The sequence below is a fragment of the Grammomys surdaster genome, unplaced genomic scaffold, assembly GCF_004785775.1.
Source record: "Grammomys surdaster isolate TR1022 unplaced genomic scaffold, NIH_TR_1.0 894, whole genome shotgun sequence".
Lineage (NCBI taxonomy): Eukaryota > Metazoa > Chordata > Mammalia > Rodentia > Muridae > Grammomys > Grammomys surdaster.
The window spans coordinates 165,349-193,054 of record NW_021605313.1 but is presented as its reverse complement, the minus strand read 5'-3'; the positions used below and the strand labels follow the sequence as shown (position 1 = coordinate 193,054).

Sequence of the window (27,706 nt, the reverse complement as noted above, 5' to 3'; positions counted from 1 at the left end):
TATTTTCTCACAAGCAAGAGGGCAATTAAAACATTTCTCGGCTCAAGTTGCTTATCTGATTATTTTTTCACTGCAGGAGGGCAATAAAGTATTCCTCAACTCAGGCTATTTACTTAAGTGACATTTGCTCTCAGGCAGAAGAGCAAGAAAGTATTCCTTAACTAATGCTATTTACTTAACTGACATTTCCTCTCAGGCAGGAGGGAGTCTTGGCTTCCAGCAGGACATTCCAATTATGTGTTTTCAACTAGAACACATAGGCAGGTGTCATTCATAAGGTAGTTGTGGTTGTTCTTGACTCAAGAGTCTTATCCTATGTGGTGGTTTGAATATGTTTGGCCCAGGGAGTCGATATATTAGGAGGTGTGGCCTTGTTGGAGGAAGTGTGTCACTGTGGTGGTGGGCTTGGAGACTCTTCTCCTAGCTTCCTAAAAACAATCTTCTCCTGGTTCCTTTTGGAGCAAGATGCAGAATTCTCAGCTCTTCCTCCACCATGTCTGCCTGGATGCTGCCCTTCTTTCTGTCTTGATGATAATGGGCTTAAATTCTGAACCTGTAAGCTAGCCCCAGTTAAATGTTGTTCATTATGAGTTGCCTTGGTCATGGTGTCTCTTCACAGCAATAGAAACCCTAACGACATTCTACTTAGTGACTCCCATGGAAACTTGTTCTCTTTCTGCTGCTCAGAGTAGAAGTTTCGGCATTGCCCTGGAATCCTCCCTCTTAGCAAGCTGCTGCATTAGTCAACGGAAGAGAATGAGGTCTGAATGAGAAAGGTGACAGGGTCTACTAAGAGACACATTTCTTTGGGGTTCTATTACATCCTTGAAGGGCTTCAGGTAAGTACCTTCCTGCCATTGAGTTGTAATCTTTTTAAACCATCATTGTTTTCTTCTCTTCCCTACTGGAAGAGTAGGGAATTAGTAGTGTCAATTAGTAGTTTTATATGAGCATTTTTAGAAGAAACAAGGACAGGAAATATGTTCTGATTCTAGTTGATAAAACACTGACTATGAGGTACCAAGATCTGGATTTTATTTGAAGACTTGTTCCATTCACTGTTTCATTCTGACTCCAACATTCTGGATGACGCAGATTTTAGATGAGCCTTCAAAGAAATAAAGCACATGGATCATTGGATAATCTGTGCTTGAAAGGTACAGTTAGGTGTTTGTCTTTGTAATAGGATGAGTGGTAGGCCACAAAACAAAGAGCAGTGTCCCCTCTTTCTTTCCCTCTCCTGCCTTCTCTTTTAGTTCCTTTATTCTATCATTTGTGGTCAAAGGTTTGAGCCATTGAAGCCATCAGGCTTGGTGGCAAGTACATTCATTCATCTTCTGACTTATCTCATAAGCCCTCACATTTCTCTTTTTATTTTTATTGTTTTTATTCTTTGAACATATGAATAAATCAACATCTTTATTGACACAATAGGTACTTTAAAATGAATTAAAGAGTGAACACAGAGAATTCACCTCCTTTTAAAGGCAGAGTATCTGTACAAACTTTCAAATTTTTTCTACTTTGAAACTCAAGCTCTCTTTTTTACCATGTCCCTGTGATCTGCACCTGAGCAAACAATTTCTCCCCATTTTAAACAGGAGTTGCCCATAGGCACACCTGACAAAATCTGGCCAGTCATTTATCAGTCAAGTGTCAGTTCTGTGTTACTTTGCAGACAAAGGCAGATCAGATCTCACTAAGAATTTAGAAAACAGTAAGACAAAATTTCCCTCCACCTTGAACTTTCTCTTTAGAAACAAGCAAACAGAAATCATTCTTGACTTTACTTCTCTCTGAATCTGATGTCTACCCTCTCTTGTCTTTTATAGAAAAACTGTTTACATGAGGAAGACCTTTGTTATACCTTTTCTCAAACTCTCTTTCTCAATCTCCCTTTTCTCAAACTCATTTAAAACAGACTCTGCACGATACTATTCTGCCAACATTGCATTATTCATTCATTAAGTTTCCTGATTCTCTAAGCACAAGGGCAATGTGATTTTCCAATGATTTGTTTTGTTGATAATGTTAGTACATAGCGATAATTCTTTTTTCTTAATATACATTGTCAACTAGCTTGTCAAGGTAGCACAGATCCTGGACCCTTTCTATCTTAATAGTTACCTACATGCCTGACTTTAAAAAGTAAAATTAGATAATATGACTGTGTTAGTGAATATGTTTTTCTTATTTTAAAACCTTTTAGAATTCTCTATTAAGGAAATGAGTTGACTTTAATCATAGTTTTTTTTCTTAATCCATTAAGTAATAATGCATATCATTTAATTTATGTGTATAGTTGCTGACTTATCTGAATATGAAGTTGTATGAAGAAATACAATTCTTTGAGACGTGATGGAAACAATTCACTGAAATAAGAAGTCAGAGAGATGAAAAATAGTAATACAGCAGGATCCAACAGAGAGTCAGCTTTTGTGGTCTATTAGGATAAATGTTGCTGATAGCTAGAGAGGAATGATGCAGATAAAGTGCCAATGGCACACAACAGAAGCCATGTGTCCTCCTAATAACAACAATTTAAGGGATGCAATAGAAATAGAATCCAGAATGGAATATTTCAAATTCAAAGGGTATTTGAGAGAGCTGAGACTGAATCTAAATACTTTTAGAAGGTTTGTTGTCAGCCATATGAACAGGAAGTTACCATGAGTATCATTAGGATGGGTAAGATTCTGCACAGAGCCGTACCAACCAAAGACATAAGTGCATTGCTTTTGATAATGCATATTCCATGATGGGTAAGGAAGGCATTCTTGTCAGAATGATCTAAGAGAGGCTCAGTCTTACGAATGAAATAAAAAAGGGGGATAGGTGGAGTTATTTTGGGGCTGCTTGCCAAGAATATGACTTGGGCCAAGGATAAGGGAATAGGCTGCTTGGCAGAAATATGACATTGGCCAAGGACAAGGAAGTAGGCTTCAGGCAGGAATCTGACATTAGGCTAGAATAAAGAAGCAATTTCAGGCAGGAATCTAAATTTTATGCTAGAACAAGGAAATAGGCTGCTGGTAACACAACCATGGTCATGGTAAAAAGTGTTCATAAAACTACACACTATTGTGAAGGGTGTCGTTTCCCTAATTTCTTTCTCAGCCTGTTTATCTTTCATGTAGAGGAAGGCTACTGATTTGTTTGAGTTGATTTTATAACCAGTCACTTTGCTGAAAAAAATTTTTTTTATCAGATTTAGGAGTTATCTGGTAGAAGTTTTGGGATCACTTAAGTATACTATCATAACATCTGCAAATAGTGATATTTTGACTTCTTCCTTTCTTATTTGTATCCCTTTGTCTTCTTTTTGTTGTCTAATTGCTCTGGCTAGGACTTCCAGTACTATATTGAATAGGTAGGGAAAGAGTGGGCAGCCCTGTCTAGTCCCTGATTTTAGTGGTATTGCTTCAAGTTTCTCTCCATTTAGTTTGATGTTGGCTACTGTTTGCTGTATATTGCTTTTACTGTGTTTAGGTATGGACTTGAATTCCTGATCTTTCAAAGACTTTAGTATAAAGGGATGTTGAATTTTGTCAAATGCTTTCTCAGCATTTAGTGAGATGATCATGTGGTTTTTTTTCCCCTTTGAGTTTGTTTATACAGTGGATTACATTGATGGAATTCCGAATATTGAACCATCCCTGCATTCCTGGTATAAAGCCCACTTGATCATGATGGATGATTGTTTTGATGTGTTCTTGGATTCAGTTTGCTAGAATTTTATTGAGTATTTTTGCATCGATATTCATAAGAGAGATTAGTCTGAAGTTCTCTTTCTTTGTTGGGTCTTTCTGAGGTTTAGGTATGAGTGTGATTGTAGCTTCATAGAACGAATTGGGTAGTGTTCCTTCTGTTTCTATTTTGTGGAATAGTTTGAAGAGAATTGGTATTAGACCTTCTCGGGAAGTCTGATAGAATTCTGCACTAACACCATCTGGTCCTGGGCTTTTTTTGGTGGGGAGACTTTTAATGACTGCTGCTATTTCTTTAGGGGTTTGACACTGTTTAGGTGGTTTATCTGATCTTGATTTAGCCGCTGGTATCGCAGTGGGGGAGGGTTCTTACCAACTTCTCTGAGTGCAGCAGATTCTCTGGTGTGGATCTGAATATGGTGTCTTCCTGAGGTAGACCAGCTATGAGTCTGCTCAAGCAAGAAGGACAAGAAAGAGGGGCTGTGCTTGCCTACTTTTGAGTTATGCTTTAAAGCTTAGAAATACATTTGTGAATACCAGGAACCATTAAACTCAGTGCCTCTGTGGGGCTGAGGGTCTTGTGCCTAAACAATGTGAGCTGTATAAATGCTGCATAGAATGTGAGTGCTGGGGCAGCAGTAGGGTGAACAGCACATGTTCCTTGGAGGGGCAGTTGTTGTTTGGTCCGGCCTTCTTATTGCACCTGTGTGTGGGCCCAGGTGTGGAGCAAAGAGAGTAAGACTTGAACCCTTCATTAGCTCCTTAAGCACCAACTCATGGGCCTTCATGTTCCCTTTCCACTCTGATATTGACAATTGATATTTTTCTCAGTTTTAAGTAGAACATTCATTCCTGCCACATTTCAGGGCAGGAGAGATGGTGGTTAAAGAAATACATTGCTCTTCCAGAGGTCCTCTGAGTTGTTACCTCCAGCTCCAGGCAGATCTGATGCCTCTGCTCTCTCAGGTACACAAATACACACAGAGATACAAATTTAAATAACATTTGAAATAAAACAGTTTATATAAAACTTCGTTCATTCCCATTCTCCTTTTTTTACTCTTTCTTTTGTTTTTTGTTTCAACAACTTCAGCAAAGTGACTGGATATAAAATCAACTCAAACAAATCAGTACCTTTCCTCTACAAGAAAGATAACCAGACTGAAAAAGAAATTAGGGAAATGACATCCTTCACAATAGTTGCAAATAATATAAAATACCTTGGTGTGAATCTAACCAAGCAAGTGAAAGACCTCTATGACAAGAACTTCAAGTCTCTGAAGAAAGAAATTGAAGAAAATCTCAGAAGATGGAAAGATCTCCCATGCTCATGGATTGGCAGGATTAATATAATAAAAATGGTCATCTTGCCAAAAAACAATCTACAGATCCAATGCAATTCCCATTAAAATCCCAAGTCAATTCTTCACAGAGTTAGAAAAGGAAATTCTCAAATACATTTGGAATAACAAAAATTCCAGGATAGCAAAAACTATTCTCAACAATAAAAGAACTTCTGGAGGAATCACCATCCCTGACCTCAAGCTGTACTACAGAGCAATAGTGATAAAAACTGCATGGTATTGGTACAGAGAAAGGCAGGACGATCAATGGAATAGAAGGAATAGAATTGAAGATGCAGAAATGAATCCCCACACTTATGGTCACTTGATCTTTGACAAAGGAGCTAAAACTGTCCAGTGGAAAAAGGACAGCATTATCAACAAATGGTGCTGGTTCAACTGGAGGACAACATGTTTAAGAATGTAAATTGATCCATTCTTATCTCCTTGTACAAAGCTCAAGTCTAAGTGGATAAAGGAGCTCCACATATAACCAGATACACTGAAACTAACAAAAGAGAAGGGGGGGAAGAACCTTGAATACTTGGGCACAGGGGAAAAGTTCCTGAACAGAACACCAATGGCTTATGCTCTAAGATTAAGAATTGACAAATGGGTCTTCATAAAATTGCAAAGTTTCTGTAAAGCAAAGGACACAGTCAATAGGACAAAGCAGCAACCAACAGATTGGGAAAAGATCTTCACCGAACCTACATCTGATAGAGGGTTAATATCCAATATATACAAAGAACACAAGAAATTAGACTCCAGACAACCAAATAACCCTATTAAAAATGGTGTATAGAGTTTAACAAAGAATTCTCAACTGAAGAAACTCGAATGGCCAAGAAGCACCTAAAGAAATGTTCAGCATCCTTAGTCATCAGGGAAATGCAAATCAAAACAACCCTGAGATTCCATCTCACACCAGTCAGAATGGCTAAGATCAAAAACTCAGGTGATAGTAGATGCTGGCGAGGGTGTGGAGAAAGAGGAACACTCCTCCATTGTTGGTGGGATTGCAAGATGGTGAAACCACTCTGGAAATCAGTCTGGCAGTTCCTCTGAAAATTGGACATAGCATTACCTGAGGACCCAGCTATACCACTCCTAGGCATATACACAGAAGATGCTCTAACATACAACAAGGACACATGCTCCACTATGTTCATAGCAGCTTTATTTGTAATAGCCAGAAGCTGGAAAGAACCCAGATGTACTTCAACTGAGGAATGGATACAAAAAATGTGTTACATTTACATAATGGAGTATTACTCAGCTATTAAAAACAATGAATTTGAGAAATTCCTAGGTAAATGGATGGAACTAGAAAATATCATCCTGAGTGAAGTAACCCAATCACAAAAGAACACACATGGTATTCACTCACTGCTAAGTGGATATTATCCCAGAAACTTGAAATACCCAAGATTCAACTCACAGACCACATGAAGCTCATGAAGAAGGAAGACCAAGTCGGGGTCCTTTGGTCCTTCTTAGAAGGAGTAACACAATACTGAAGGGAGCAAATGTGGAGACAAAGTGAGGGAGAGAAACTGGAGGAGGGGCCAATGGACACCATCCCACCTTGGTATCCATCCCATGTGCAATCACCAAAGGTAGACCCTTATGTGGATGTCAGGAGCTTGATATAGCTGTGTCCTTAGAGGTCTGCCAGAGCTTGACATATTCAGAGGCAGATGCTCACCATCTGCTACCATCTGAACTGATCATGGGGTTCCCAATGGAGGAGTTAGAGTGAAGACTGAAGGATCTGAAAGGATTTGCCACCCCATGAGAAGAACAATAATACTAACCAACCAGAGCTCCCAGTGTCTAAACCACCAGCCTGGGAGCACGTAGGGAGGGACCCATGGCTCCAGCTGTATATGTAGGGGAGGATGGTCCTGTTGGGCATAGGCAGGAGAGGAGATCATTGGTCCCATGAAGGCTGGATACTGTGTGTGGGGAAATTCGAAGGTGGTGAGGTGGGAGTTGGGGGGTGTAGGTGGGGCACATCCTCATAGAAGCAGAAGGAGGGGGGATAGGATAGAGGGTTCCTGGGCAGAGGGAAAATGGAGTACGAGAATAATATCTGAAATACAAATAAAATATCCAATAAAAATAAATAAATTAAAAAAACTACACACAACATCATGAACTCTGTTTTGGTTTCTTCCCTAAGGAATTTCTGTGGCCTATGTGCAAAAGCATCAAGTAAACTCATCTGACAAATGTCCCTGATGAAAAATTTACCTTTTACAGATAAGAAAAAGGGCATTGTTTTGCTTTTATTTTTATGGAGTATAAACATTTCTGTAATTGAAAGGAATTTGTAGCCAGTAAAATTATTTAGAGATACTGTTTTGCTTTTGTTTTTATTGAAGTTAAACACTTAAATATTCCAAAAGAATTTGTAGCAAATATTATTAGTTTTGAAAATTATTTTTTCCCTTTTCTCTGCATTTTTATTTGTGAGAATGGGAAGATGATTTCAGAAAATAATTGTAAAGATCGTTCTCTATGGGATGCGACATGCGTACAAGCAGAGAGTCTTACAATCTCTTTCCAGTTCTAATCTGGAGACTGAACCAGGACCCTGTGCCTGCCAACATGCTGTCTATCACTAAGCTACACTACAGTCCTGTAAAGGTAAGGATGGATACAGCAGGGGAGGTTCCAAAGGTCAGAGGTAGCTTCTAGGGGTCTAAGGAAATTATAAGGATGTTGGAGAACTCACAAAAGTAGTGAAATTCCAAGGACGGTATGCCATCCTTGGAATCCCAAGGAAAAGAAGAAAATGCCAAGGATGGAATGAGGAGAGAGAAAAATTAAGGCTACGAGATGCCAAGTACTAGAAGTGTCAGTATGATAGATGTTACCCTATGCCTCACTTAGCCCTTCATGTGACGGAACACTTCCTTCATGCGAATGAACAGGGATCCAGCTTTGCATGATCCCAGAGCTTAAATATTCAGTCTTTTGCCCAAGAGAGGAAGGTTATAGAAAAATTCTTTACCTGTGCATTTTGAGAATCCCATCCACAGATGAGAAAATGAATCATTTGTCTTTGGAGATGTATGCAAATCAATAAAATTATATTTGTCCTCCTCCCATATTTCCAAGTTAGGATCTGGACTAGCAAACTTAAAATCTGTTTTCCTCCAGAATTGCAAATAACCAGTGGACAGTTTGAGGCATAATTTGACACTAAGCCTACTGATGAGGTTATAAACTTGAAATCAAATTTTATGTCCTATGTTTTGGCATTTCCATGTTGGCTTGACCAACACATTTTCACTTTTGGTTTGGAAGCTGAGTTCTGCAACAAGGTTGTTTGGAGAAAACAAACTGAGGGAAAAGTAAAATAACTACCTTTTATCTCAGGAACCTGAGTCCTTCTGTTATTCTGTAGGGACAATGGAGCTATTTTTCTTCCAGTCTTCAAAGCAGTTGCAAAATATACCAAGATGGAGGGGAACCCAGAGCATCTGAGAGAATTCATAACAGAAAGTAACTTGATTAAAACCTGACTGTAGGAAGCCGCGGCTTGCACTGACAAAATCCGCCTTTCCAAGATGGCACTGACACCCGATATTCCTCCTAGTAAACAAGTAAACTGCGCATGTGCTATGGTAAAAGCGCGCCAAAGTCTAAGCCCATCCCAGGACGTTTTGGCAGGCAACGAGTAAGCAGCCAATCAGAGGTGAACACACCGCTCCAAGGGTATATAAACAGTGCATTTTCTGGGCCTGGGGTCTTTCTCCATTTTGGTTTTGGAATAAACGTTTTGCTGCGGAAGGATCCTGATGTGTGTCCTCGTGCGTTCTTGCTGGCGAGACAATTACCTGCGCGTCACAGCTGGTGCCGAAACCCGGGAGAATTCACCGTCGCCGGCACTGTTTGAGAAGACCCTCCACTCGTGGAGTAGATCCAGAATCGCAGGACAAGGTAAAGCTCTGAGAGACATGTTTGGACTTGATTTATTTCGTCTCCCTCCCCAGTTGGCAGGAACTCTAGAAGCTCTCGCTATTGTGCTAGTGGCGTTCGTACTCTTCCTTCTGGTTTTGCGGGATGAGAAATGCCACTCGACTATAGCGGTGGGCCAGGAAGTGCTAGACGGATTACAGGGCCACATGTCAGAAACAGAGGGAAAGAAGCGCTTAAGAGTTCAGGGAAAAAAGGGAACTCAGAAGGCATGCCGAAGTAAACAGACCCTTTCCGAAACGCTCAGTACTCGGAAGCGACAGATAAGGGAAAACACGCCCTTGGGTGAGTTAAAAATGAAGGAAAGAGAAGCCCCCAAAAGAAAATCTCTTTATCCGGTAAAGGAGCTGGAGGTTTTGGGGCTTGGTGGCTCTGAGTCAGAGGAGCTAACTTCCTCTGAAGAGGAAAGAACTGCTTCAGGTGGAAAGAGCAGGGTTAAAAGGAATTGGAATACTAAGAAAAAAAAAAACAGGGTACTGAGGTGTTACAATAGCTGCCTGCTACATCTCCAATGAACGAGATAAAAAGTTACATCTTGAATATGAGAGAGAGAGAAAAGGTTTTAGAAATACAGGTGTCCTCTCTCTGAGCTGTGTCAACAAAAAAGAATGAAAAGGCTATTTCAGAGCTTATCTAGAAAAGAAACAGAGAATTCGGGAGATGTCCTGAATTCCTTTTTATTTAGCTCTTAGATGTCCTTCTTTGTTGTCTGTCCTTGGCGCGCCAACGTCCACGTGTTTGTGTTTGCTTTTTGTGTCATTGTCTAAATGTTCTGTGTTTGTTGCATGTTGAAAAGAAAAGATCGTTAAAACTGCTTGATACAACCTTTGGGCTAGTTTAACTTTGTTTTAAAGGCAGTCTTAATTTACACAGCAGAGGCTGATAAGCTACCCTACACCTGTAGCTAAGAGTTGAGCTGAGCTGAAAGAGCCTTTTCAGGAATTGATTGTTGACATAAGCTGCTTTTAAAAGAGACCAGTAGCTTTTTGGGTTTTATAAGGAAGCTAAGAGTTGTTTTGTCCTAGAAAAATCTCTGTGACAAGGTGCTTTTCTCTTGAAATTACAGCTAGAAAAAGCAACAAATTTTATTTGATCTAAAAATAAGATATGTAGCCATTTCATTTTGTTTCTAATTGGTTTTAAAAGTATAAAAATGTTCTACATGTCTTGGTTATAGACTATTGGCTTAAATTATTGAGTGTGATTAGAAATTTACAACTTTGGTAACAGAAAGTTGGCGTAAAACTAACTCAGGGTTAGAGTCATTCAGAAACCAGGTGTATAAAAAATAAGATTTTAAAACAGTATCCCTTCAATGAGATAATAAAAGCTGCTTCATGCACTCATATATACGAATTGGCAGCAAAACTTTGTAACATAAAGGTAATCTACTTGGTCTTGATTTTAGAGAAAATAGCTTGTTTAAATTGGTTTTGCTTTTGCTTCTCAAAATTATGGTTACACTCTAATGTTACAAAAGAAATTTAAAAACTTAGTTAAACTGCCAGTATTCCATTGGCTACAGTTGGCAGTTCAATTGTGAGTTTGGAATTCTTTGACTCATCCATGTTTATGGTTCAGAAGAGGATAGAGCAGAGTTGGCTATTTTGTCAAGAAGAGATTACTTGATTTGGAGCTCAGATTGGAGTGGTACTAGTAAAAATCATAGTGCCATGATGAATGCTCAGACAGCCACGTAGACTGAGATCTCAACATGCTTCTACGAGAAGGTCAGTGTGAAGGCAGTGTTAATCAGGTTGAACTGCCTACACAGCTCTCAGACCATACAAGCAAAGACAGACTTAGATACATTCGTCTTTGCGATGAAATTGCACCCTCATACAATCAGGATCTGGCCATAGCTTGCACAGAGCCATAGGGATGGGGGGTGTTTTAAATGTGAAATTTTAGATAGTTTTTAAAGTGACTGTCCCAGGAACAGAGGCTTGAGCAACAGTCAGGTGACCAAGGTTACCTGACAAACTTGTCCTTGGTGCAGGAAAGATAATCCTTGGTCCAGGCCTCAGGATATAGGCCAAGATTAAAAACATTTATATTTAAATTAAGGCTATACACAGAGTGGGTGCGGCAGAAGCTTGGATTTCAGACACTCCTTTTGTCCTGACCTGCCTCTAAAAGGGTGTTTTCTAGAATTTGTTTATTGTCTTGCTTGTTCCTTAGGGAGGTGTCAGCCTCAGACTCAAAAGAAATTCAAAACAGCTTATGGGCCAGGAGTTAGAGATAATGATACTTTTTACCCTCAATTTTTAAAATCTGGACAGTCAGGGCCATTCGGCTGCTGACCGTCACTGTTTAGAGCCTGACAGGCCAAAAGAGATGGTCAAATGGAAGGACATCTTGACCGGACAATGGAAAGGCCCAGATCCTATTTTAATAAAAGCCAGGAGGGGGAGCGGTTTGTGTTGTTCCGCAGGAAGAAGACAACCAGTTTTGGCTACCAGAGCGACTGACGCGACGACTCGCGATATTAGAAGATGACACCCAGGTGGACCTTCCAAACTCTGATGACAGCCCTCGTGCTGATCCAAGGGATACAGGTTCCTAGTATATCGGGGGAACAATGATAGACCATATTATCTGCCTTTCCAAAACCCATACCAGTCAGACATAATGTAGCTAATCTGTCCAGGAAATTGTTTCAATATCTTGCAGGAAATTGGTCAGAAAACTTCGATGAGACACTCAAAAATTGAGAGCAGCTGTGGTGACCATCAACTCGACGCGTGGATCTGTCTCGGACTGAGGGACTCTCCTCCTGGATCTCTTCAGCTTTTCTTTTTTCTTCCTCTCTCTTTTTTTTAAGTGGGTGAGAGTAGGCCTGTTTGGTATGCCCTATGTTGTGGATTAGTGTTCATGCTTTGGTTGGTTTGCAAACTCAGAGCTCAACAAAATCGTGACAAGGCTATTATTGCCCAGGCGCTTGTGGCCATAGAACTAGGGGCTTCCCCTGCAGTGTGGCTATCACTGCTTCGAAAATAAGTAGTCTCCCCCTCACTAGTGGTGGTGCTAAATGTTGGGCCGTCAGCCGTTGTACCCCAAGGGATTTGCCCATTGTACTGGGTCGGTGAGGAGTTTTAGCCTGACTGGTCCTTGTCTGTGTAGCTGTGGTACTTGAATTTTGAGGCAAACAGCCCTTGCACCCCTAGGAGATGACTCCATTGCACAGGGATGGGTGTTTGTATCTCTTTCTGTTTCCCTTAGCCCTTGCACCCAGAGGACTTGTTTCCATTGCACCTGGTAGGGTAAGGGAGACCGTCTTAAACTATTGGTCCTTGATCGCTTATTCCCCTAAGATGGAATTTGCTTGATCGGGCTTGAGTTTGAGTCATATTGGTACCGTGCCAGACAGGCCAAGGGCAGTAGACAGATTCCTCAGCCACTGTACCCCAAGGGCTTTTGGTAAAGACACCGTATGAAGCCTCAAACATATCTATACGCAGTCCCTGCCCACTAAGGTGTTCGTTCCACGGATAGTAGGTCTGGTAAGGCAATAACGGAGCAGACGGATAAGCCTCGGCCACCTAAGACAGGGCAGCCCCGGGTGGGGAGGCTGACCCAGTGACAGGTAAGAGTTTGAGCACCGCCCTCCAAAGAGACTCAGACCTGCCGTGAGACCCCCAAATATGGGAGTTATGAAACCTTCCCAGGGATCTCAACTACCACCCTCTGCAATCAAACAAAAAAGGGGGAGATGTAGGAAGCCGCGGCTTGCGCTGACAAAATCCGCCATTCCAAGATGGCACTGACACCCGATATTCTTCCTAGTAAACAAGTAAACTGCGCATGTGCTATGGTAAAAGCACGCCAAAGTCTCAGCCCATCCCAGGACGTTTTGGTGGGCAACGAGTAAGCAGCCAATCAAAGGTGAGCACACCGCTCTAAGGGTATATAAACAGTGCTTTTTCCGGGCCTGGGGTCTTTTCCACCATTTTGTTTTGGAATAAACGTTTTGCTGCGGAAGGATCCTGATGTGTGTCCGCGTGCGTTCTTGCTGGCGAAACGATTACACTCACGTCACACCTGACTCTTTTCAAAAGCAGTGATTGCTAACCCTTTGAGATGCCCATTGCCTGTAAAGATTCTAGAACATGAACAAGTAGGCTTCATCCCAGGGATGCAAGGTTGGTACAATATATGATAATCTATTAATACAATCCACTATACAAACAAACTCAAAGAAAAAATTACAGGGGAGGGGAGGAGTTTTGTGTTTACTTCCCTCTCCACATTGTGATTTTATGTAGCTCAAGCTTGCATGGGTCTTATGAATGCTCTCTCAACTGCAGTGAACTCCTTGGGTGCAACTGCCCTGCTCTGTGCAGAAAACCCTCCTTAGAACACACTGTTTTTCCTGCTGTCATCATGTTTTCACATTGAGTGCCCTCTCCTGAAAAAGGTTAAAATGACGGTATTTGCTTCTCACTCCTGGGCTGAATGTAGGCATCTTTTGAAAAAAAATATTTATATGAGTATATAAATATGTTTAATATATATATATATATATATATATATATATATATGTTTAAGACCATTTTATGGAGGAAATTTAATATTTTTAATATAGTTCTTCACATATAATGTACACATTTTCTGTTAATTGGGACGATTAGAAGGTTTCAAGATGGTATATGCCAATTATTACAGTCTTAAAAGCGTCTTGAATACAATGCAAAATTACTCAGTTATACAAGGCTCAGCTGGTGAACTAGCTTTACCAGTGGTAGTGTGCACGTATCTGAGGTCAGAATGATGAACTAAGACTCAGAAGCTACATAAGAACTTGTGTGGAATAATGTTCACATTTCTTTACTTGGCTGAGGGTAGAACATATCCATGCATGCAGACCCAAGAAGAATGCATATTCTTGGGCAATTTTATGCAGAGTGTAAAGTTTGAGGTTGGAGTGAAGCAGGTTGCAAACTCCCCACCTTCTTCTGAGGTTCTGTAGTTACAGGATGCCATGGCGAGTGGAGGAGCCTGAGTCCTCTCTGTAATGACTGCACTGTATTATATTTTCCTAACTTACTGGATTCTGGTCTGAAAGAGGAAGCCATTGTCTGCTGGGATCTTGAGAGCTAACATGCCCTAACGATGCAGAAAGAATCTTACTGATGGGGATAATGCTGTTTAAGTATGTTTGTTTCACCAACTTTTATATACAATAACCTAAGTTACAATACTACACAGGATGTGAATATTCCAATTTTCTACTTGAAGAAAAAGAGTTGGAACAGCCTGAGGTCACACAGATTCAATGTTTTGGAGCTTTGGAGACTTTTTTGCCCCAGACTTTACAGCATGATGTCTCATAACCCATAAACACCCAATTAGGGTACTCTCAGAGAAACTGCTTCCTCAGGTTGGCTATACTTGTTTGTGAGGAATGGCAGGTTTTGTAGAGTTAGTGCATACAAGTGAGCATGGAGTGGAACATCTCCTTTATGATTATACATGATTCCTCCTATATAATGTAAACCAGACATGGGGGAAAGTCTCTCTCTATTTCTGTGGCATTGTCCTTTGATATACCTTAGTGTTAATTCAGGATTTTACCACCCTCTCCTAAATGCAGTAAAGGTATAAAACTTTTGGTTTACAACGTTCATAAATATGGACCTCCAATCTCTTCTGAGTCTAAGAAGACTCATTTCTACTTTGGGAAAACTTTTTGATTTCTTCATATACACATATACACAGAATATATGTGCCAGCTTCAGGGAGGCCAGGACAAGGGGTGCAAGGCCATGTATTCTAAGAAATTACGACCTGGAAGGTCTATTCTTCCCTTCCTCACTTTGGAGTGGTCATGGCACAGTGGAGTGAGGTGTGATTACAGCCAGATTCCCTGTTCATCCTCTTGGGACAGATGTGGGTATTATCTTTCTGCACTGGACCCTGAGCAACTCCACCACTGCTGACAGAATTCCCGATAGTATTGAACAGAGTGTTTATAAGTTCAATGTCTCTGAAACAGTTATAGAATTCTGGGTTTTTTTTTGACATGACCCAGTCTTGGAAAAGCATCTTCTGATGAGGAACCAAGAAAAAGAGCAGGGACTAGCAGGAAGACATCAAACTGGTGAGGATGAGGATAGCTGGGATTCCTGAGCAGCCAGCTCTAGATCATGCCCATACTTAAGTCTCCAAGGTAAGATTCAAAGGGAAGGAATGATCTTGGAAGTAGACCAAGAGGGTAGGAGCCTCATAGACTGCACATAAGATGCTGGAAAATCTTTTTAACACACCAATGCAAACATAACACTTAAACACCTTTCCAGTGTTTTAAATAAACATAGCACATTATTCTCATGCAATTTGCCTGTCAAGACACAATACTGGGTAAAGATTTTGTACAGATAGGATCTTATCTGATACCCACAAGAGAATATTCGGCATGCTCATGGAGACAAGCAAGGGATGCTCTGCAGAGGTGCATGATGGGATTATAAAGTATCAGGATGAACTATGAGTGTGGCTATTTAACCCAGGAGTAGTTAACAGAACACAGGAGGGTCCAGTTATATCTCCTGCTGATTCTTCATATTGGCAGGGCCCAAACAGAAACAGGGTGATTTCTTCACAAAACCACTCCTTGGAGAAAACTTGCTGGAGCTGAGATATGAAGTCAGACTCTCTGGACTACATGGTAAGTTGAGGCTTAATCTGAGAACAATCATCAACTATTTAACTTTTCTTGTTGAAATACAACTAGAATCAAATCACAATAATGTTTAAAATCTGTAGGCTAGAGGCCTTGTTATGATGATGGCAAGCTGTGTCCAATGCAGTAGTGATAAGCGTCATCTCTTTCATCTGATACCGGTGTGCAAAAGAAAGACTATGTTCAAAGTCCTTCAAAGAAGTTAGAGCTGTCTATGGCAGGGAGCAGTGCTGATAGGAAAACAGCTGTCTTGTAAGCTCACTTGATTTAATACTCCTCTCCTTAAGATGGGCTCACCAACCAGGGTCATAGGGATTGCTAACACTGATTGCTAACAGACTTAGTGTTAGCAATAGCTGTAAAAATAAATAAGTCTACCGTTGGTCTAGGAAGGAATGGCACTTCACAGCTTGTTTCTAAAGTCACTGTGCAGAGTCAGGGAGGGACATAGCTAGGGTGAGTCTGTCTTAGGTCTTTTACCCTGTGGGCTGGGTATCCTCTATTTGCCCTACCAAGTGTCAGCATGGTGCATTTAGAAAGTGAACACTTGTTGAGATTCTCCTGTTTCTGGATGGACCCTGCCAACATGAGGGACTAGCAAGAGATATAGGGGTAATAAGGGAAATCAGAGACTTGCTCTCAAATTCTCTTCCTAGTAGACATGTTTGATGATGTTCTTTTCTTCTATTCAAAGCCCCAGATCTTGAAAAGTGGCTCCTCCTGTGTTCTCCTAACTCCACCTGGGTTAAGTAACCATGCTTATGGTTCATCCTGATACTTCAGGATCCCATCATGCACCTCTGCAGGGCATCCCTTCCCTTGTCTCCATGAGCATGCAGGTGTTCTCTTGTGAGTATCAGATAAGATCCTATCTGTACACAATCATTACCCAGTATTGTCTCTTGACAAGCAGACTGCTTCCTTAGTGGAACATTCTTAGAGGGATATTAGCAGGTCATTTTAATATGATCCCAAAAGCCACACTGTATTATATCTGGAGAGATAAGTTACCAAATGAATTCATATTTGCCTCAGGGTGATTCACTTATTGATGCAAAAATATCACTCATTGAGGATCATACCATCAGGGAATTCATCCATTCATTCAGACATGTTGTTTTGGTTATGCTTGTTAAGTTTATGTTGATACTTCAGGGTAACTTGAAATTCCATGTAGTATGGATTTTACGATCTCTTCTAACAGTTGTGTAGCACTGTACATTCAATGATGTTTATTATATGACCCAATAATACTGTTTTTTTTCTTTCCAAGGGAAAATACATTTGGGGATACAAATGAGATTTATTTCTATGTAGCAATGCCCACTTTTCATAATGTATGTTCAGTACCCAGCTCTTTGTGGCTCACCGGCATCCCAGGACTGGAGTCCCTGCACATGTGGCTGTCCATCCCCTTCGGCTCTATGTACCTGGTGGCTGTTGTGGGGAACATCACCATCCTAGCAGTGGTAAGGGTGGAGCGCAGCCTGCACCAGCCCATGTACTTCTTTCTGTGCATGCTGGCTGTCATCGACCTGGTTCTGTCTACTTCTACTATGCCCAAACTTCTGGTGATTTTCTGGTTTGGGGCTGGCAACATTGGCCTGGATGCCTGCTTGTGTCAAATGTTTCTCATCCATTGCTTTGCTACTGTTGAGTCGGGCATCTTTCTTGCCATGGCTTTTGACCGCTATGTAGCCATCTGCAATCCATTGCGTCATAGCATGGTACTCACCCAGGCAGTGGTGGGTCGTTTGGGGCTGGCTGCCTTCCTCCGAGGAGTTCTTTATATTGGACCCCTACCACTTATGATTCGCCTGCGGTTGCCTCTTTATAAAACCCGAGTTATCTCCCACTCCTATTGTGAGCACATGGCCGTGGTTGCCTTGACCTGTGGTGACAGCAGAGTTAACAATATCTATGGGTTGAGCATTGGCTTTCTGGTGTTGATCCTGGATTCAGTGGCCATTGCTGCCTCCTACGTGATGATTTTCCGGGCTGTGATGGGGTTGGCCACTCCCGAGGCTAGGCTTAAAACTCTGGGGACGTGTGGGTCTCATATCTGTGCCATCCTGATTTTCTATGTTCCTATTGCTGTTTCTTCTCTCATTCATCGGTTTGGTCACCAGGTGCCTCCTCCAATCCACACTCTGCTGGCCAACTTCTATCTCCTCATTCCCCCCATCCTCAATCCCATTGTCTATGCTGTTCGTACCAAGCAGATCCGAGACAGGCTTCTTCAGATCCTAAAGACAAGAACGAAGATCAGATAACTGCTGCTTCCTCTTCTCTCTCATATAAATTCACAGAGAAGAAGGCATTCAAGTATAGACAGCTGTTTCCCAAATCGAACCCCAGTCAGAGCTCCTGGGTCCAGCATTTATAGTTCCAAAGGAACATCGAGGAGGAGTGCACAATCCTGAACCTTCTAAAGGTAGAAGATATGTATCTTTTTATGTCTGGAGGATGTTTAGATTGTGATGATGAATCAACAACAGCAATAAGATGAACAACATATAAATAGCACTTTTAAAATCCCACATTTTCACACAAGTCTTACCTCTAAGATGTTATAATGGTTTTGTGCTCATATTTTATGTTTAAGGAAATAGTAAAAATTGCTGTATAATCCATGTGTAAAATGACTTAAGCACTCTAGCCCAGTGTTTTGGTTGAATTTATAACATACTTTGGGGCATTACTAACCCTTTGTACTCAGTTTGTTTTCGAGATATCTTTTCAGAAGTACATTTGAAAAGCTTGTTCATTACACAGTCATCGTATCTTCATAAAAGAGAAATCCTGAGTTACCTATTGGCAACTGAAGTGCTGCTAAATCAGATTTTAATAATACAACATGGTATTTTAGAAGACTGAATTGTATAGTCAATAGGGTGTAGACATGGGTTGACAAAAGGTATTGTTTTAATAAGAAAGTGACTGTGTTTGCCAATTGCTCTTATGGTCTTTGCTCATTTTGAATCACATGAGGCTCCAAGGAAGAGAAACTATTCCTTACCACTCCATGAACCCTGATCCAGTGGTAGGATTCCTGTGGATATAAATTCCTGGCAATTTATAACACATTGGTTATACACATCTATGTTTTACTGAATCAGTACTTAGTAAATAGTTGTGCTGGCTAGTGTTTTTTTTTTTTTTTTTTTACTGTGACACAAGCTAGAGTCATTTAAGGAGAGGAATCCTTGCTTGAGAAAATATCTCCACTGTATTGACCTGTAAGCAAGCCTGTGGAACATTTATTTATTTATTTATTTATTTATTTATTTATTTGACTAGTGATTGATGTGGGGGGAGCAGCCCTATTGTGGATGGGAAGAAGGTTCTGAGTTATATAAGAAAGCCATCTAACAAGCAGTTTCTCTCCATGGCCCCTGTTTAGGCTTCTGTCTCTAGGTTCCTGCCCTAAAAATAAAGTAAAAAATTCTTGAAGTCAACCAAAGATCTCCAATGGAGTAGCAATGTCAACAATGCTCCAGGCAGGGCACTATGCCCAGGAATAGTTGACCAATACAAAATGGACTATATGTTTCTTTTGTGTGTATGTTTTGTTTTATTGTGGTATCTGTTTTTTGTTTGCTTTAACTTGTTCTGATTTTTTGTTTTATGATTTAGAGAGAGAATGAGAATGGAGTTGTGGAGGGGAAATAACTGTATATACATATTTTTTAAATAAAAAGGATATTTAAAATGATTCATTTAGGTTGAAATGGAAATCATAGTTCAGTTATTACAGGTATAATGAAAGAAGAAATAAACAAGAGGTTGAACTTATCAGAGTTACAACATTACATTGAAAGGCACACCATCAGCACTGGGACAGAGTGACTTCGAAGGCTATGGTGCTCTTGGATGCTTAAAGTATATGTGAACATAGCCTATATGTCTATGTATAAATATGTATATTTATAAAATGTGTAAGATTGTATACATATATATTTATAATTGTGTTAACATAGACCTAAGAGAAAACAAGCATTCATTAAACAAAATAGTATCAAATTAATTAAGCAATAAACAGTCAAAACCCTATATTAAATCTAGGAAAGAAAAACATCAAAGTGCACGTTTGCACAGACAGTAGATTGGAAATCTGCTCATGTTGATATTTGATTTTGCTGTTTTATGCATCAGTAGAATAATCCATAGAATAATAAGAAGTCACTGAAGGACTTCTTGGGTGAGACACTAATTTCTGACATTGCAAAGGACACAATCCTGGTGACTTGATTTTAAAATGACACAGAGCATTCCTGAGAAGGTTTGGTCCTGGTTCACTGTAAGCAGGTCACTATAGTCAGAGGATAAGCCATATGCACAGTGTATGTGTGTGTTTGTGTGTGCATGTGTGCATGTGTGTGTGTGTGTGTGTTGGAGGGTGAGGGCATGGACACATGTATAAATGATAACAAGCCTTCAAGAAGTTAACCCTGCATGCAATGTCTTTTTGATACTCCATCTTAAAGAACAATGCTAAAGACTGTGACTAGGAATCATGCTCATGTGGTTAGACAACATCTTAATCTGTGCCAACAAACAGCTGTCTCCTTGTCAACATGTGTTCATGTTGGCACCAGGACTCCCCCTCCCATGGTTTTCATTATCTGGATGATGAGGGACTCTTCTCATTCCATTGCCTTCAAATAGAATTGTAGCAAGTGTATACTCGTGGTCCATAAAGAAAGGAGATTACTAAAGTGAAAACAAGCCCAACAGACTGGATTCTTGTTCAATATAGACTCAATATCAAAATAAACCACCATAAGACAAGAGTACTTGTGGCCAATTGATCTTCCCTTTGCCTTGTACCTCACAGCCTGCAGTTTCCTAGGACTGAGTTTTCTATAACACTGGCTTTAGCTTCTGTATTTTGTTTTGTTCCTTGAGCTTCCATTTTCTTTATTACAATTTTAGTAGTATTTTTATTTTACTGTGTTAAGATTTTTACCTTTCATATATTAATTTTGTTTACACATTTTATTTCCTTACTGGGCAATCTTCCTGCCATTGCTTCCTATTTTTCCCTGGTGCCTCCTCCTTTGCTTTCCATTGTAATCTTACCAATATTTTAATTTTTGTCATATTATTATTATTGTTACTAGAGAGGTCCTTTGCTTTCATTTTTTTTACCTTCTTACATTTATCTAATTTTATTTTTGAAATGAAAAATCTGGGGAAGATTTTTCTTTCATTTTTCTTTTTATTGTTGCTTGTTCTTTTTTCTTTCCTCTCTTAAAAGTAGCCTGCCCATATGATCCTCAGATAAAACTTAGAAGAGGTATTGAAGCCAACAGGTGTGCCAACAACAAAAGAAAACATCCAAGAAATACGAAAAATCATGACAACATGACTCCACTGAAGGAGCACAGCTCCTCAGCTACAGATCTCCAAACTATGGGATTACGGAAATGTCCACTGAAGGTTTTATGTAAACTAGGGACAACGCCCATCATGTCCACAATAGCAAACCAGCAATTGCCCAATTCTGATAGGTGATAAACAAACAAACAAACAAACAATAATCTACCAAAGCAAAAAAATAAAATTACAGGAATCAGTAAATATCTCTCTATAGTAACCTTAAATGCAAACAACCTTAAGTCACTAATAAAAAGGGATAGACAAGCTGATTTGATTTTTAAAAACTCATTTCTAATATCTATTTTCTTCAAGAAACACACCTTACTGGCCAAGACACCCACAGATTAAAGTCAACTTTTCAAGTAAATGGAAGCTGAAATCAAACTGGTGTGGTTGCTTTTATATCTCAAAAAGTAGAGCAAATCAAAGTTATGAGTTCAAAAGGCCACTATATATTAATAAGGCGAAATATATTAAGAACAATAATTGTAAATATATATGTTGAATGTTACGGCTCTTAATTTCATAAAACACTAATTATCACAATATGTCACATAGGTGCTTATACAATAATACTGGATGCTTTCAAGATTTAATTCTCACTGAAACCAACAAAGAAACTTCAATGTTAAGCTACATGATACATCAAATGTAATTAACAGTTATCTGTAGAATATTCCAGCTAACTGAATAATGTGCAATTGTGAGCTAAATGATCCTTTGTCAGGCTATATAATTATAGCAACAAGAAATGAAACTAAGACAGGTGTCTGTGTGGTTCCATATGGTCTGCCAAGGGGGAAGTGCATGACTGATTTTCTGGGGGGACTTGAGGACTGAGAGACAAATAAACCCTCAAAGATTTCCTGACTATAGTATGGGCACATCCATTGTTACTATTAATAGCACTGCAGTCCCTATTTGTTGAAAAATCATGAACTAGGTATTACAAAATTAAATGAAGTTTTATACTATAATTATGGAGTTTGGGGCTATCTTAGTCTACATAGTGAATTTTAGGCTAGCTAGAGCTAATGGTAAGGCCCTGTTTAAAAAAAAAAACCAACACATCACAAAACAAAAATTTGAATGATAAAAATCAGTGAGATGCAATAAAAGCAGATACAAAGATACATTCTCCTCCATTTGGATTCAGATCTGAAGTAACAGAGAAAAACCTATTAGAGGAGTAAAAATTAAAAGTTGGAAAATAAAACTAAACATATTTTAAAATTTGCTCGTGTTTATTTGTAAACTTTTAACCAATGGGAATCTTAAGAAAGGATGATGTGGGGATCTGGAAATGAGAGCTTTGGTAGAGGTCAGTGACCTTGACTAGATGATGTGTCTCTATCAGAGTACTGACCTCAGGAGACTGTCTAAAATGATCCAACTCCAAGGAGAATTATTCTGTATTTTGGAAACATCTCCATTTTATTTCTTTCCCCTTTCTTTCTATAGATATATTAGTCATACAAAATAAGAGGTTTGATTATCATGTTTTCATACACACTCTGCCCTACTTTCGACAATGAAGGGATTAATGATGAATTCTGTTGGCTTTTTCAATAGGTGGTATTGATGGCACAAAATACAATTCTTTCCTTGGAAAATACTATGAGGTTCTAGTGAAAATAAGCTCCAGGAACAGGGCTGCTGGTTAGGACTGAGCTTGTGATTGATACTTATTTGTATGCTTACATGAATACACATGGGGCACATCCATGTATACAAGCCTGACTCTTCCTTTATGCCCTGGTGGCATTCCCAAAACACTCCTAGGATTAGAGAATCTGTACACTTGTTCACTAGGTTTTACCAACAGGAATTTTGAGACTGCAATCTCTGCAAACATTTGCAGATTCCCACTGCTGCCTAAAGTTCATGCACTTGTTAACTAAATCATCTCTTGATTCCCTGTTACACTTTCTTGAGCTATCTAACATACGCCATAAGCCACTTTAGGTATAAAATGTATGCAAACATATTACTCTTAATGGAATTATATAATACAGACATACATGCCACTTCATTAGCTAGCGTATATCTTGGGGTTAATGTCATATCCCTGATGCTTGCAGCAGTGATTTTTAAAAAGGAGTGGGTTACAACAGTGCTTCTCAAATATTGATGTGTATGCAAATCACTTGGGAGGTCTTGTTAAAGTGTGTTGATTAGCATAGCTTGGAGGTGAAAGAATGCTTCTTTTTTTTCTTTCTTCCTTTTAACAAGCTCCCAGGTGATATAATACTTGTTTGAGGGCCACGCTTTATGTAGCAATGAGTTACAAAATCTTGGTAATTTCCTACATTAAATTGAAGTCTAATCTTTAACAATCACACAAAGATTCTAGTTTTGATGAATATTATCTTCATTAGTGAATATAACAATATATATTTGTGAAGATTTTCACTTAATCGAGACAATATGATAAACCCTGTAATGTAGTTTTTTTTTAAAAAAAATAGTACAGTAAATAACATGTTATATATATAAATTCCAATTTATCAATGAAGAAATTCAGGTAGAGAGACATTAAATCACCTAGTTTCAGGATAATAAATCTCTTTATTTAAATAACGTGTTGGTAGGTTTTATTTTCTAGACATTTACTAGAGCTACATCAAACTACTGTGTTTGGCAAATGAAGGATACTCTGAAATCAATCTTTTTAAAATGATTTATTTTGTAATTTTAAAGAAAACATCTCATGTATCTCATGCCAGTTTTCAATTCTTACTATAGCTAAGGAAAGTTTGACCTTCTGATCCTCATCTTCATGGGTGTTTATGTGGTGTTGGGAACTGAGACCATAATAAAAACACTAGAGTAAAACAGAAAGAAAATCTCTCAGGACCTTGTAATGTACAAGGCATTTCAGACAAGATTCCAAGGGAAACAGAAAACAAAACCTAAAATTTTACAAGGAAAAGAAATAAAAAAACTGAAGCAACAAGTCATCACATTGAGTTGAAGAAGGTATTAACAAACTAAAAAAATAAGAAAAATGTTTTTGTGATGTATTGAACAGTAGAATAGCTTCAAATAGTAAGAATATTATACATTTCAAATGTTTATAAGTATTTTAGAAGATAGAATAAATGTTTTAAGATATATGTTTAAGTTGATTTAACACTATGTAGTGAATGTATATATGTAATATTACACATTTCTGTAATATATAATTTTAAAGGTTTTTATATATTAGCTAAAATAAGTTTAATAAAAATAGTATAAAAATATATGCTCAATTATGGCTAAGAAAAAAGTATCACTACATAAATTATTTCTACCTGACATGTGATTATTTGCTGTGAAGATATGAATGCACTTATGTAGAAAAACAAAGGAGCTCCAAAGGAGCAAGAAAGGCAGACTTACACAGACTGTAGAAACTGGCTAGTGTTGTAGTAAGAATGATCTCAAATCGAAAAAGCTCCTGACACAAAACATCTAGGAGACCTGGGACACCATAACAGATCAAACCTTAAAATGTGAAGAATAGAATAAAGAAAAGAATCTCAGTTCAAAGACCCAGAAAATATTTTCAACAAAATCATAGCAGAAAAAATTTCCTTAACTAGAGAAGGAGATGTCTATAAAGGTACAAGAAATATACAGAACACCAAATAGAGTGGAACAGAAAAAGATCTCGTTGCAACACAGTAATCAAAATAATAAGCTTATAGAACAAAGAAAGACTATTTAAAGCTACAAGGAAAAAATAGCAAGTAACAAGGCAGATCAATTAGAATTACACCCAGCTTCTCAATGGAGACTCTGAAGGCCAGAAAGACCTAGAGAGATGCCCTGCAGACTCTAAAAGACCATAGATGCCAGTGTACTCTACCATACCCAGCAAAACTTTTAATCATCATAGGTAGAGCACTCAAGATAGCCCATGAAAAAGTCAAATTTAAACAATATTTATTCATAAATCTAGCCCTACAGAAGAAGGAAAACTCCAACCCAACAAGGTTATTTACACCCTTGAAAACACAAATAATCACATACCAGCAAAACCAAAAGAAGAAGACACACACACACACACACACACACACACACACACCACTTCCAACAACAACAATCAGAAATTAACTACTATTATTCATTGATATCTCTCAAAGCAATGAACTTAATTTCCCAATAAAAAGACACAGACTAACAGAATGGACGTGAAAACAGGGTCTATCATTCTGCTGCATACAAAAAACACACCTCAAAATCAAAAATAGACATTACCTCAGAGTAAAGGGTTGAAAAAAGATTTTCAAACCAAGTGGACCAAAACCAAAACAACCAACCAAACAAACAATAACAACAGCTAGTGAAAGTATTCTAATATCTGAAAAAACTAAAATCAAAACCAAAAGCAACCATAAAACAAAAAACTTCAAACCAAAATTAATTAAAAGAGATGAGGAAGAACATTTCATACTCATCAAAGGGAAAATCCACCAAAACAATCTTTAAATTTTTAAAATCTATGCCTCAAATGCAATGGCACCTACATTTGTAAAAGAAACATTACTAAAGCATAAATCACATATTGACCCATACACATTAATAGTGGGAAACTTCAATACTCGACTCTCATCAACATGTCAGCCAGCCAAAAACTAAACAGAAAAACACATTAACTAACAGATGTTATAAACCAAATGGACCTAACAGATATCTACAGAGCATTTCACCAATGTGAGTAGACCTTCTTCTCAGTATCTCCTGAAACTTTCTCCAAAACTGACTAGATACTGGGACAAAGCAAGGCTCAACAGATATGAGAAATTTGAAATAACTTCCTGTGTTCTATCAGACATTGTAGATTGAAGTTGAATTTTAACAACAGAAACAACAGAAAACGTACAAACTCATAGAAACAGAACAAGTCTCTACTGAATGACTTCAGAGTCAAGGCAGAAATAAAGAATGAAGTTAAAGACTTCCTAAAATTCAGTGAAAATGGAGGCATAATATACTCATGGTATAGAATGAAAGTGATAATAAGATGAAAGTTCATAGCATTAAGTGCCTTCATAAAGAAATTAAGGAGGTCTCATACTAGCAACTTAACAGCATATCTAAAAGCTGTAGAACAACAACAACAAAAACAACAAAAACAAAACCCAAATACACCCAAGAGGAGTAGACTTCAAGAAATAATCAAATTAAGGGCTGAAATCAACAAAACAGCAACAAAGAGAACAATACAAAGAATCAATGAAACAAAGAGTTGGTTCTTTGAGAAAATCAACAAGATAGATAAACACTTGTCCAAACTATCTAAAAGGCAGAGAGAAAGAATATCCAAATTAAAATCAGAAACATAAAGGGGACACAACAGACATGGGAAGTCTAAAGGAAATGGATAATTTTCTTTGTAGATACCATATACCAAATTAAATCAAGATCAGATAAGCAATCAAAATAGACCTGTAACCCCCAAAAGAATAGAACCAGTCATAAGAATCTCCCAACCAAAACAAATCTAGGGCCAAATGTTTTTAGTGCAGAATTCTACTAGACTATCAAAGAAAAAATAATGCCATCCTCTTCAAGTCATTCTACAAAAGAGAAACAGAATTAACATTGTCAAAATTATTTTATGAAGCCACAGTCACCCTGATACCCAAACCACACAAGGATTCAACAAAAAAAAGAGAATTACAGACCAATTTCCCTCATGAAAATAGATGTAAAAATATTCAATAAAATACTCTCAAACTGGAGGAAGCCTAGGCTCGTGGCTTTGCTGCTTCTCAGGTGTCTATGTAGCTTCTCTCTAGAGCAATAAGACAAGAAGAGACAACTTAGAAAGAAAGAAGTCAAAGTATTTACTCTTTACAGATGACATGATAGTATACATAAGCCACTCCCAAAATTTTACTTGGGAACTCTACTCTTATAGCAGATAATCACCTTCAGTGAATTGGCTGAATACGAGATTAACTAAAAAAAATTAGTATCCCTCCTATAGACAAATGATAAACTGGATGAAAAAGAAATCAGGAAAACAGCAATCTTTACCATAGCCACAAATAATAGAAACTATCTTGGGGTAACTCTAACCAAATAAATAAAAGACTTGTATGATAAAAACTTTAAGTCTTTGAAGAAAGAAATTGAAGAAGCTATCATAAAATGAAAAGATGTTCATGAATCCATAGGATTAACAGTAAAAATGACCTTCCTACCAAAAGTAATCTACAGATTCAATTTGATCCCCATCAAAATTCCAATACAATACTTTATAGACCTTAAAAGAATAATGGACTCAAGAAACTAGACATTAACATATCAGATAATCCAATTATAAAAGGGGGTGCAGCCAGGTGGTGGTTTAGCACACTTTTAATCCTAGTACTCAAGAGGAAGATGCAGGTGTATCTCTGTGAGTTTGAGGCTAGCTAGGTTTACATAGTGAGTTCCAGGACAGCTGGGATTATACCAAGAAACCCTGTCTTGAAAAAACAAACAAACATACAAACACTGCAAAAACAAAACAACCAACCAACCAGCCAACCAACCAACCAACCAAACAAAAAATCCAAGCCCAAGCCTCCAAACCAAAATACAAACCAAACCAAACCAAACCAAAAACTTAA

At 38.5% G+C, this 27,706-nt stretch overlaps 1 protein-coding gene across 1 annotated transcript; it reads left to right on the top strand.

Moving 5' to 3' along the window:
• The first annotated feature begins 17,038 nt into the window (after positions 1–17,038).
• On the top strand, positions 17,039–17,992 carry LOC114634187 (olfactory receptor 52M1). The gene has a single exon (XM_028782857.1). It carries the CDS (start codon positions 17,039–17,041, stop codon positions 17,990–17,992), a length of 954 nt encoding a protein of 317 aa, XP_028638690.1.
• Positions 17,993–27,706: the final 9,714 nt, after the last annotated feature.

What these genes read in the sequence shown, in the direction of transcription:
- LOC114634187 (XM_028782857.1), top strand. Translation starts at nt 17,039, where the DNA reads ATGCCCACTTTTCATAATGTATGTTCAGTACCCAGCTCTTTGTGGCTC.